This window comes from Sinohyriopsis cumingii, chromosome 5 (genome assembly GCF_028554795.1).
Source record: "Sinohyriopsis cumingii isolate HCF-2022 chromosome 5, ASM2855479v2, whole genome shotgun sequence".
Lineage (NCBI taxonomy): Eukaryota > Metazoa > Mollusca > Bivalvia > Unionida > Unionidae > Sinohyriopsis > Sinohyriopsis cumingii.
Genome location: NC_142965.1, coordinates 71,274,215 through 71,286,596, shown reverse-complemented (window position 1 = coordinate 71,286,596; position 12,382 = coordinate 71,274,215). Strand labels below are relative to the sequence as shown.

At 39.2% G+C, this 12,382-nt stretch overlaps 1 protein-coding gene across 2 annotated transcripts in view; it reads right to left on the bottom strand.

The window, feature by feature from the left end:
• Positions 1 to 12,382, bottom strand: part of LOC149799407 (uncharacterized) — a 61,239-nt gene that overhangs the window by 35,285 nt on the left and 13,572 nt on the right. For both annotated transcript variants that reach the window (XM_089958748.1, XM_089958749.1), the window contains exon 2: positions 2,828 to 2,934. In XM_089958748.1, coding sequence (XP_089814874.1) covers positions 2,828 to 2,934 — 107 coding nt within the window. The remainder of the gene's footprint in view (positions 1 to 2,827; positions 2,935 to 12,382) is intronic.

The following is a 12,382-nucleotide window of genomic DNA, read 5'->3' as shown; positions in this document are numbered from 1 at the left end:
GCATCTGGTGTTGAAACGGAACTAATATCAATATCCGATCTATTTTCTAAGAATGATCCATTAAACTCTTCAATATCGCTTGCACTGAACCCTTTAAAGTTGCTCATATCTGAATCAGAATCCATCTTTGTTTATCTCAACTACACGTGTTTCGTAAGGTGCAGAAAAGCTCCGACAGTGTGTCTAAATTTAACCTCTCAGCTTTCACACTTGTATCAAAATGCTGAGTAAACAGTCCTCTCACTGGTTATGATAATCAAAAATATGTAAACTTCTGTACTTTCAACCAATCAATGTTTAGTTAACATAGCAGTCACATCCGCATATATACGCCACTGGGGTTTCGTGTACTGCTGAACTATACGCACATAAGCGACACTGGGGTAGTAAACTAGGCTTATCGACACCGCATATATGCGTCAGTGGGGTTCAGAAGATATTAACAGGTGACGCTTAGATGCGGCAGTCATAGCTAAAGGGTTAAAGTGGTCATATTGTTTTCAAATAAATGAAAGAGTTATAGCCACATTTGATAAATGCCCCCTCCCCCCACCAACATTTTCTTACAGAAACATTCCTAGAGATCAACACCTGTCCATTTGTACCATGAGCATTTTTGGTACCTCACCAAGTGTAGATGTTGGTATGTAATCAGTTAATGCAATAAACAGATCAATGAACCATTAAAAGGGAATAAGGACACCGCTTAACTGTTATGATAGTGAGCAGTGGTAGTTTTCACTGCTCCTATTGTTTAGTGACAGACGGGCTTTATCCGTGATTTTTTACTAACCAGGGATTAGCCTTAATTTCGAGCCATGCCAACTCAGGCTAACAGCAGCAGAAGATTAATTTTAATTCTTGTTTTCAGTCTATATTTATTGTCAAGTCTTGTCATTGAAGTTGGTTTGTAAACGAGGTGGGTTCAAACAACAGAGTGATACTACTGACTTTCAATTTAGTAAGCATCTTCACAGTTTAAATACCCATCAAAATAGAAATTTTGACAGGCAAATCCACGAATTTAAGTACCTACAAAAATATATTTTCTTACTTTACAAACCACAAAAATAGATATATAAAAACAAATGAAACCGAAGTACTGCCTTAAAGGTTACCTGTATTATGCAACCATCTGCCTTATAGACCCTTTCAAAAGGTCTCTTATAACCAACAACTGAAGGAATAAACCTCCATTATACAGCAACCTCTCTTAAGAGGCCACCTTTTCAATTCCCTCAGTTAGCCACTTATAGGTTTCACAGTAAATGAAACAGATAAATATATTATGGAGAATTGACCAATCAAAATATTTATACAGTGTATATACTTACTGTATATTCTTGTATATAATCAGATAAACGTATTTACCAAGTAGTGTTAAGAAGGCTAGCAAAATCAATAAACATGTATAGCATACTACTTACTGCATATTCTTGTATGTGATCAAATAAATAAAGTACCTGGTCATATTAAGGTTTGTGAAATCAATATACCTGTATGTTGTACTACATAATATATATTCTTGTATGTAATCAGATAAATACAAGTAATATTAAGTAAGCTTGACAATTCATTGTACTTAAACAGTGTACTACTTACTGTATATTCTTGTATGTAATCAAATAAATATAAGTACCTGGTAATATTAAGAAGGCTTGTGAAATCAATATACTTGTACTTTGTACTACATACTGTATATTCTTGTATATAATCAGATAAATACAAGTAATATTAACTCATTCAGCCCCAATCCCACCTGTAGGTGTGATGAGGCTGTACCCTACTTCCGAGCTCTGCAGCATCAAGGTCATTTAAGATACACCAAAGTGGGTGGTATTACAAAAAAGCAGACAGATATAGCTCTACAATGATACCAAATAATCTGACATTCTGTTGCACTACAAAATACAGAGGGAAAAACCTAATTTTTCAGAACGTTTTTTTAACCCAAAATTTGCTCGTGGTCAGAATTTGATTTTGTGTCTGGATTTAAGACCTTTTGGCCTCAGATCTAAGGCAGACCGGTCTGAACTGCACAAAGACAGGTGAATGTCTGCAAACACTAGGATAAGTTGGGCATTTGGAATAAAGAGTGGTCTCCATACAAAAATGATGGGTCCATTAAGCAAAAAAAAAAAAAGAAAAAAAAGAACTCCAACTTTTACCCTTCAACTCACGCTCAAGCAAAATAACCAATGGAAAACAATGTTTCTAATACAATTAGGCATTAGTCTAATGGAAAATATGTTGAAAGTCGATGTATTAAGAAATAGCCCCCAAAATGTCTTTCCTACTCACATTTCAGGTGCAAACGACAAAAACCTCCAGGGCCTAATAAGTTAAGAAGGCTTCACAATTCATTGTACCTGTAGAGTGTACTACTTGCTTGCTGCACATTTTTGTGTTTAATCAGCATATGTGGACAGTTTTAACCAAGGCCTGGAGATCACATAACTCTGTACTTAATCAGCACACGCAGACAGTTTTATCCAAGGCCTGGAGATCACACAATTCTGTGCTTAATCAGCATATGTGGACAGTTATAACCAAGGCCTGGAGATCACACCACTGTGTGCTTGAGATTAAGAGTTTAACTTTCAGCCAACCAAAAGCAATGTCACAAAAATATTTTTTATTCATCATCAAATGTGACTTCTTTTCAGAAATGGATCTTAGTGTTTAACCTGATTTTAATTTTAAAAAAAAGGATATATTCAAAATGATATTAGTGATCCCAAATTGTTTGTGACAAAATGTATTTGTTATGCACAACAAAATAAATAATCCATTCAATTTTCTGATCCCTATAACGCTGTCTCTTTACCTCATATCAGCCCGGGCAAAGTAGAAAAAATCATACGGAGGTAAGGGTGAGATCTGTTCGAGCAAGGTTTCTGGTGTCAGGGTGGCAGGTAGTCTTCGTAAAACAATCTGAAAAATAATAATTTATTTGAGAAGAACTGTAGAAGTTACTAAAACTTTAACAAATGTAGTGGAGCATTTATGAGTGACCTGACAACTGCATGCAAAAAATAGTAAAACAAGTTTAATGAAAGCCCCTGCCATCCAATTTCGAAATGACAAAATTTAACAATATAAAAAGGTGAAAATATAAAAGAAAAAAACAGTTTTAGTTTCTGTTTTTCAAAACACAATTTGACCTATACAGAAGGCCAAGTTGTGAACATGACCCTGCATGGAGACAGTGCTGGTAGTCTAGACAGAGCTGGTAGTCTAAAGTATAGTTCATGTATGTATGTATGTATTAGACATCATCTCTATCACAAAATATCCACAAAGTTGCCATCTTGAAAAATATTCAACAACTCAAATGTGTCATTAAGAAATTGAGGGCTGGACATGAAGCTGCAATTTCTTGAGTTAATATACAAAGCTTGTCTCTTATTATCCACATCTCATATCCATACATACTAGAGCTGAGTACTGCTAAAAACTTTGTACCACGGTATCTCTGAATTTACCAAGATACATACCATGGTATACCGCAATTAGCAGCCAACAACCCAATGTTCTAGGACAGGGGCTGATACATTTTTGTTTCATTTCTGTCAATAGTTGGATAAATAGTTTTCTATGATTTATAGCAAAATAACATTATATCCATGATACTGTCTGGAAAAAAGTTAATTATCTTGAGAGAAAAGAAGAAAATATTTCAGCTCAAAAGAAAATAACCATCCCACCATAATGATTAAATGGCTAACACCTTATAGTACATGAATCTGCTATCTGTATGTTAACTGCTGTGTAAGCTGAAATCTAAAAACTGTAACTTAAGCAGTAGGATTAAGCTGACACTATAGCTGATACTGTTAACAACATCGTGTTAACATTCAAGAACCTACTGATAAAAAATCAAGTGTTAATAATGAAGCCATCAGCTTCATTATTGGTATAATAGTGAGAAAGCAGTCAATATAAAACACACTCAACAATCAGCTTCATTATAGGTATAATAGGGAGAAAGCAGTCAACAAAAAACACACTCAACAATCAGCTTCATTATAGGTATAATAGAGAGAAAGCAGGCAACATAAAACACACTCAACAATCAGCTTCATTACTGATATAATAGGGAGAAAGCAGCCAACAAAAAACACATTCAACAATCAGCTTCATTATTGGTATAAGCAGCAGAGGGGGCGAACAGACCAAAAGCTTTTTGCACAATAAGCCCTCCCCACGGAAACTATTCGATAGAGGGCTTATTTCGACGAAATAAACCCTTCTATTCAGAATACAGGACAAAAAAAAATGTCCTTGAAAATGCTTTGTATTTCCGCTGATATAACGCGAGTTACTTCAATAAATCCGACTCGTATCCGACATAATTTCCACGGTGAGGTATCATCGAAAAATCAGGTGTAGTTTGCGCCCCCTGCTGCTCTACGAAATGAGTTTCCAAGAAAACATTTTTATGTCGCAAATAGTGTATCAAGGCCGACGCGGTATCGTGTCCGCGGGTCGTGTAAATTTATTGTCACAAATCCGTGCTGGTTTCTTTGAGCGCGACTAAAGAAATTTTTGAATTTATTAATATCCATATCGCCGCTACACCAGGTTTGATGAATATTTCTCAGCGTGTGAACATCAACTCCATTAAACACCGCAAGAAGATTACAGTTATCCCTGATTACTTTTGGAATTTGTGTATAACGCTGAGTAACATAAATCACATCAGTGTTTTTATGACGACCTCGTGAAAATATTCTTGCAGGATTTTTTTGCTTGTCCAGCATCACATCATCATACACTACTAGGTTATTTATTTCCCCGTTAAGGTCTTCCACGGACGGAGCTTCTTCAATATCAGTTATAAATTCAACAACATCCTCGCCGTCTTCACTCAGCGCTTTTGCACTCTCATTAAAATCTTTTATAACATCATAACAACGTTGATCATCCACAGACGGAGCTATCAAGTATAGTTTGTCCCATTTCATCCACTTCATTATCATGTTCAGCAACAGCTGTGTTTTACCTGATCCTGACGGTCCTATGATGATCATTCTGATAGAATTTGGTAGCGCGGAATTATGCTTGACTGGTTCTTTCCTTCGCGTCGCAGAAAAATCAGTGATCTCCATTTGTATATAAGGAATAATAATTATGGATCTATATTGTGTGAAGTGTAAGGCACAAACCCCTACGAATGATCTAACAACCATTACAACAAAAAATAACAGACAAGCACTTTCTGGTAAGTGTGGGCGATGTGGCACAAAAAAATTTAGATTTCAAAAAAAAAGCCTGACAAAGTCAGCGGAGGTGACATCGCAGCAACCCTCGGACGACTTCCAGGTACCCCTTGGGCTAAATATCCCGGAGAAAAACATCTCCCAGGATACAATTACTGCGGTCCAGGGACACGACTAGATATCAGACTTGATGAACAATCTAAACCAAAACCGGGAGAGTATCCGATAAACGCTATCGACGCAGCGTGTCACATGCATGATGTTGCTTATCGAAGTAAAGATCTGCAAGACAGGCATATCGCGGATGTGAAATTAATTCATGCACTAAGCGCCATAAAAAATAAATCATTTAAGGAGTCACTCGCTAATTGGTTAATAAGATCAGCGATGAAATCTAAATTAGCATTAGGCGCTGGATAATTAATAACAATGGAAGCGATTTATTATTCCCCAATCGGATACTGGAGAGGTAACTCAGCAATTAATAAACTCGCCAACACGGCATCAGTAACACGCGAGGTTGCCAAAAATTGGCTATCAAAACAAGCAATATGGCAAATCTACTTACCACCACCTCGACAAATCAACTTTGCACATTTTGATGTTAGTACCCCCAATGAAGTTCATCAGGCTGACATACTATTCCTGCCTCATGATACTGTCCGCAGAAAAATATACAAATACGCGCTAACAGTAGTTGATGTTGCCAGTAGATACAAAGAAGCAGAACCGTTAGCGACTAAAACAGCGTCCGAAGTTGCCTCTGCGTTTAAACGAATTTATCAACGAGGACCTCTAAACTGGCCACGATTATTACAAGTTGATCCTGGCAAGGAATTTCAGGGCGCGGTGTCATCACTGACAAAGCAGCATAACGTTACCATACGACGAGGACATACTGAAATTCATCGGGATCAGGCAATTGTTGAGCGATTTAATAGAACACTCGCTGAGAGATTATTCGGATACCAGTACGCGAGGGAATTCATTTACGATACGAGATCTCGTGAATGGGTTGCAAGACTGCCAAACGTGATAGCCGCACTGAATAATGAAATTACCAGAACAACAAACATGAGACCTGTAAATGCAATCACAAAAAAATATATACCCCGCGTCAGTGAACGTGTTTCAACGCAGCCAACGACGCTAGCGTCCCCGTTGCTGGGTAATGTCACCGTTAGGTATTTATACGAACCCGGCGAACTCGAAGGAGGAAAAAAAAGGGCAACTGATCCTATATGGAGCGTTACAACACATAAGATATCTAGCATAACCAGATCAACTGGGAGAAACGCAATCTACAGATTAGATTCAACTGCTCCTCAGCGTGGGTTCACACGCGAGCAACTTCAGGTGATCCCCGCGGATACACAATTACCACCTCGATCACTTAAATAACTGCAGCAGCACCTCTGCGTCGATTACACTCAAGACAGGTCAACATCACATTTTCACGCGTATGACCGCGATTACTATCTATTCTATCTACGGTAAATTGCCTTGGATTATTTTTCGAATACTGCCACAGCAATAAACAATTACAACTCGCGCAGTGATTATTCTGCTGTTGTTGTAATTGTATAATAAATGTTTCGTCGAGATCAAACTCGTTGCCATTTTTTTTGTCGCTCTGTTTGTAACCGGCTAATTTCTTTCTTATTGTATCATCAGCGATTGATCTGTTGATGCTGTCGTTGATAACATCATCTAATACAATTCTTCGTAACTGACCTATCCTTCTTACTCTTGACACGGCTAAATAAACTAAATTTGACCACTCGATGCGATCATCAACAATCCAAACTGTTGTATCTGAAATAGTTAGTCCCTGCGAACTGTGGATGGTCATAGCGTATCCTAGCGTCCACGGGGATTTGCTCATTTTCAGTGCCTGTTCAACAGCATCAATATCAACTGTGACAATATCATTTAATACTAAATTCTGTTTTTCCGATCTCCCAGGTATATCAACGTCGGTATTCTGCAATCGCGTATCAGCTGGTCTATAACACAACGGCACTGGCAACATGGGAAATTTCTTCTGATGTAACTGAAATAACCGCTGCTGAAGTGTGTCCCTGACTATCTTTCTACTTGCCACAATTAAATCACCTGGTTTCCACGTTTCCCAAAAGTCGCTCAGCGAAGTCTCTGGAATTATTTCACGCATTATCTCACACTGGACTTTATTGGTTTGTAGCCTGATCAACGCCTTAAACTCTTTCAGCGTTTCATCGAGTGCTCTAACATCGTTAGTTATTTCCTCATAATAATCTACAAAAGTTTTCAGCCACGTGTGTGGAGATTCACCTGTAAATGGCGGTGGTTGACCATGATCGCCGCACATAACAACTGCGGTATTTTTCTTTAGCAACCAATCCAGAAACTGTTTTAATGTATCCAACGGCACAGTGTCTATCTCATCCCAGATGATTATTCCAGGGATATATTTCGTTCCCATTCGCGTAGGAGTCCATGTGCCGCCGCTGTATTTGAAAAAACTGTGATACGTACACGCGTTAACATCCCGTTGTCGCATCTCCCTGGCAAGTCTATGTGTGGGTGTTAGCACAATCATGTCAGAGTTTCTAAATAATTCTATCGCGCGAGTTGTCTTACCGGAACCACCAGCCCCGTTGAGATAAACTGTTCTATGTTTCACAACAGGATCGTGCACCGGCGGCAGCGAAGTTGTCGTAGAAATTGAAAATTTCCCAGATATTTCTGCGCCGCGATATTCATCCTCGATTTCAACATCAGCTGATTCACAATATCCATGCAACATTTCATTTTTTATTCTCCATGAACCCCACGATGGATCATTCGGTATAACCTTATTCAACGCCGCTAAGTGTTTTTTATCGATATAGAATGAATCCGTTGCAACTCTCACTGCGTCAACGGGAAACCTATTAATCATCGACAATAGGTTTATTGATACATAAGCTAGCATCGAAGATCTCAAATGTGTGTACTGAGATGATTCTCCGTCGATATAACTAAAAACAGTTCCTAATTTTTCCCCGTTTGACAGAAACACATCTTCGCGGGTACAAAACGTATTATTCGTGGCGGCATTAGCGACAATAAGATCCAATTCGGCCTCGTCCATGATTAATCGACTATGATGTAGTTTATGATCATACGCTCCACCTTGAGTAAATTTTCCTATTATTCTTCGTCCTAGATCTTTTGCTGTGCTTTCATCAGTTCGGGGAGCTCTTTCGATGATAGTGTCGATAAACGATTCTGGATATTCTCGGAAATTTTCAATTTCTACGGTGACTTGCGGAGTTGGCAACCAAACTTCGGTTTGACGACAGTAGCATATAATCGCTTCACTGACCGTCAGCGACAGCAGTATTCGACTGTCAAGCATGTATCGCAATAACACTATTGGTGCCCATCGCTTCTCAACGAAATGTTTACCAAACCAAGCATAACACACAGGATGTAAACCCGTAGCGAGTTTAAACGACGACACACAAGCAACCCCGGTCAGGTCAAAATCAGGCAATGGTCCGTTTATGGCAACTCTTGTCATCGAGCTTGTAATATGACCAAACCGTTTAAAATACTCACTACATTCCCCCCGCCCAAGAAAACTTCCTGGATAACACGCCGTCATATCCACGGATATCATATCGCGGTGATCATACTGGGTATTCCACAAACCACCGTGCCCGTATTCGATACAGCTCTGTTGAATATCCTCGAGAAAGCTCTTCGGGGTTGGTCTCCATGAATTTCGTTCTCGGGCTATATGCGTGACAACACCCGGGACAGTAAAACACTGCGTCAGTAACGTATCAGTGTTCGTCGCATGATATTTTTCTGCGAGTTTTTTCATTTCGTGATGTAATGCCGCCGTTCTGTATACCTCCCCGTTGGGTTTCACAAACTGATCAAACTCTCCCTCGAGGTCACTTCGGAATAACCACACCGACACTGGATCGGTTTTACTTATCTGATAAATAAAATCAAACATAGAAATGCTGGCATTTCCGCTCGTGGAACCACTAGCATTTTCCAATTCCGGATAATACTTTACAACACGATCTCGAGGAAATATCCTAACCGAGTCAGTCCAGGCGTGACTGTTATGATCGATAATAGTTATTGGTGCTCCACGGGAATCATATTTACTCTTGTACAATACCTCACCGGTCAACGATGAAACCGTTATAGGAAATTTTAGTAATCGTTCGAGCTCGGCAACATCATTTATTGACGCTCCTTCATCCACTACTTTTGCCGCCCACGCTGCTATTTTAGTCTGTCTTAGCGGTGTTAGGCCGTTTCCTCGCATTGCATTTTTAAAATGTTCCATTACTCGCTCGGCTACACAATTCAACCCTGTGGATTTTATCAATGACTCTGACATCTTCATCGGTTTGAGTTTATCAACGCGTGGTTTCTTCATCGGATAAATTCCATAAATGACTGCGGTCACAGGATACGCTCTGGCATAATACGGTGTATCAATCCCAACAAGTACTCCCGGGTTTGAGTCTTTGGTTACGACGACGGTTTTCCCCCGCCGGGCATCAAGAATAGGGTCTAGTTTGTCTCTGATAATCCACGTTGTTTCACCTGTTTCCGTGTCGTCGACGCCAACGATAAATTTTATCTGAATGAAATATTTTTTATCATCGAGATACCCAATTATGTTCGACGCGATTGTATCATTGATGGTACCATCAATGATGGCATTTTCAGAAATGATTTTATACGAAGACCACACATGTGCAGCACCATCACGACGAAACTCTTCTTTGGCGTTCTTGATAACACCAATTACGAGTGTGAGTTCTCGTCGTCGTCGATCAAAAGTTAACCGGTCAAGATCGAATCGACCGCCTGCGGGTTTTATTCTGGATAGTCTTTCAAAACTCATTATTATAATTAAGACAAGTATTTAAATAGACAAAAATATTATATATAATGAACGGAAACTCAAAGAGTTTCTCCGGCGATGCTAGCATCGCTCATGCAAAGCATTTCTCATGCAAGTGGATTAAACTAAATTCATCAGAGCCGTGTAGCAGACGTTGCAGAGGCGAATACTGTGGACAACATGCTCAACAGGTCCGCGGTGGGAGTCTAGGACCGATACCGTGTATCAGATGCGGCATTGGAGTACGAGGAAAAACTCAATTATGTTCAGCGTGTGGGGGGAAACGCTATCGAGAACTAAAACGGTATTATGATAAAAAAAATCCAGACTCGAACACGTTCTCGGAGCGTGATTACATAAATAAGTTTTCAGACAAATTATGAATTAGACAAATGATTTGCTTATAGTATAATGAATCAAGAATTCGTCCCCGAACAAGAATTTGTTCCACATCCAACTATTCCCAATTATGAAGCAAACCACGACGGAGTAGTACGACACTGCACGCAAAGACGACCAGTTGGTACAGTTGATAATGCTGGTTATTTAAGATTTACTGCCACGTGCTCAAAGAGGTATTTATGTCATCGTTTCGTCTATGAGGTTTTTAACGGAGTGATCCCTAAGGGTTTTGTCATTGATCACATTAACGGTAACATACTTGATAACTCTATAAACAATCTTCGTGTGGTCACTCAGAGCAAAAACTGCCTACTGGGTAACACAGGGTGTTGTAAAACAGTTGCAAGAAGAGCTATTAAATCTATAAACGCAATTACAGGTGAAGAAATTGTATTCCAGTCAATAAACGCCGCCGGTAGGTATTTCGGTATTTGTTCACCTGTTGTACAGCGTGTCGCAGATGGGATCTACAAAACAGCATTTTCAAAGAAGCTCAAACAGAAGATTTCATTCTGTTATATAACTCTTATCGTTGACACAAACGACGATAACTCCTCCACGAGTGTGTAACGCTTTGCAGAGTTGTCGTCGTCAGAGGATTTGCCCCCCTAAGAAAGCCACCTTGATAAAATATTTTATCGAGTTCATAACATGTAATCATTTATTTACCGTAGAATATATATTTTTTTACAAACAATATCCTCGTTTTACTGAATATATCCGACTGTTTTGCTCTTCTGTGCTTGTTATATGACCGCGCTTAAGAAAACATACAATTAAAATATTTTAAACAAGTCCCGCCCACTGCTAGAGCGAATTTCCAACTCGCAAGTAACAGTTGGGTTATATACGAAATCGCTCCCTAAGACCTTTGGGTCGATCGAAAGTCAGCACGCGCAAGCAAAACCATAAATTTAATCCGCCAATGGCGGGTGTCTTTTGTGCACCATCCAATGGTCGATTCAATGGATGGTTTTGCTCTGCTGCTGACCGTAGAAAATGACCCACCTGTGTATGTTTGTGTCGTCATAGGATAAGGTCTTAGGATAAGTTAGGATAAGATTACATGTTCATTGTGCCTTTACTTGCTGTCATACTCGAATCAGAGGTAAAGGTTGTTCTGTGTTGTATCGTCCCTCCCGAGCTTCTAGACCGTTATTTGACGATCTAGAAGTTCCTCATGGGGTGAGTGACCCCCAAAAATAAACAGATAGATGGATGCATAAAGCTCTATGTCACCTGGGTGCCCACCAATAGAAACATTCAGAAAGAGTGTTGGCCAAAAATAAACGGTAACATGAGGTGCCTAAGGGAAAAATCACAAGACGAAGGTCTAATATAAGACCAAGAAAAAAAAATCCTAACAAAGGACTCATGAAAGAACCGTAGGCCGGTGAAGAGTACCCAGTAAGTGATAACCGCTCATCATCTATCTGTTTATTTTTGTTTTTGGTGATGCTAGCATCGCTCATGCAAAGCATTTCTCTGGAAGTCCAAGGGACTTCTCATGCATTTAAAAATATGAAAATATATAATAATATGAATCACGAAAACATAAATACCATACTTGTTGAAATTAAAGAATTACAACAGCGAGGTTTTAATATTTTACTAGACACTGAAACAATTATGTCAGATTTTGAATCCTTGAATGAGCTATCACAATCGGGGAAGAACAATCTCCCCGCCCGTTATAGGTTCATTAAGGGTTTGCAAGATCGCATTTACAGATCACTTGCCGGGATAACTGAAAATCAGGTATCTGAATTTATTCCACTGTGCCGTGCAGTTGAGAAGATTCGTCTTGTATTGTCAAGCGAGTATGAGACTCGAAAATTAATTAGCACCAGAGTGAGAC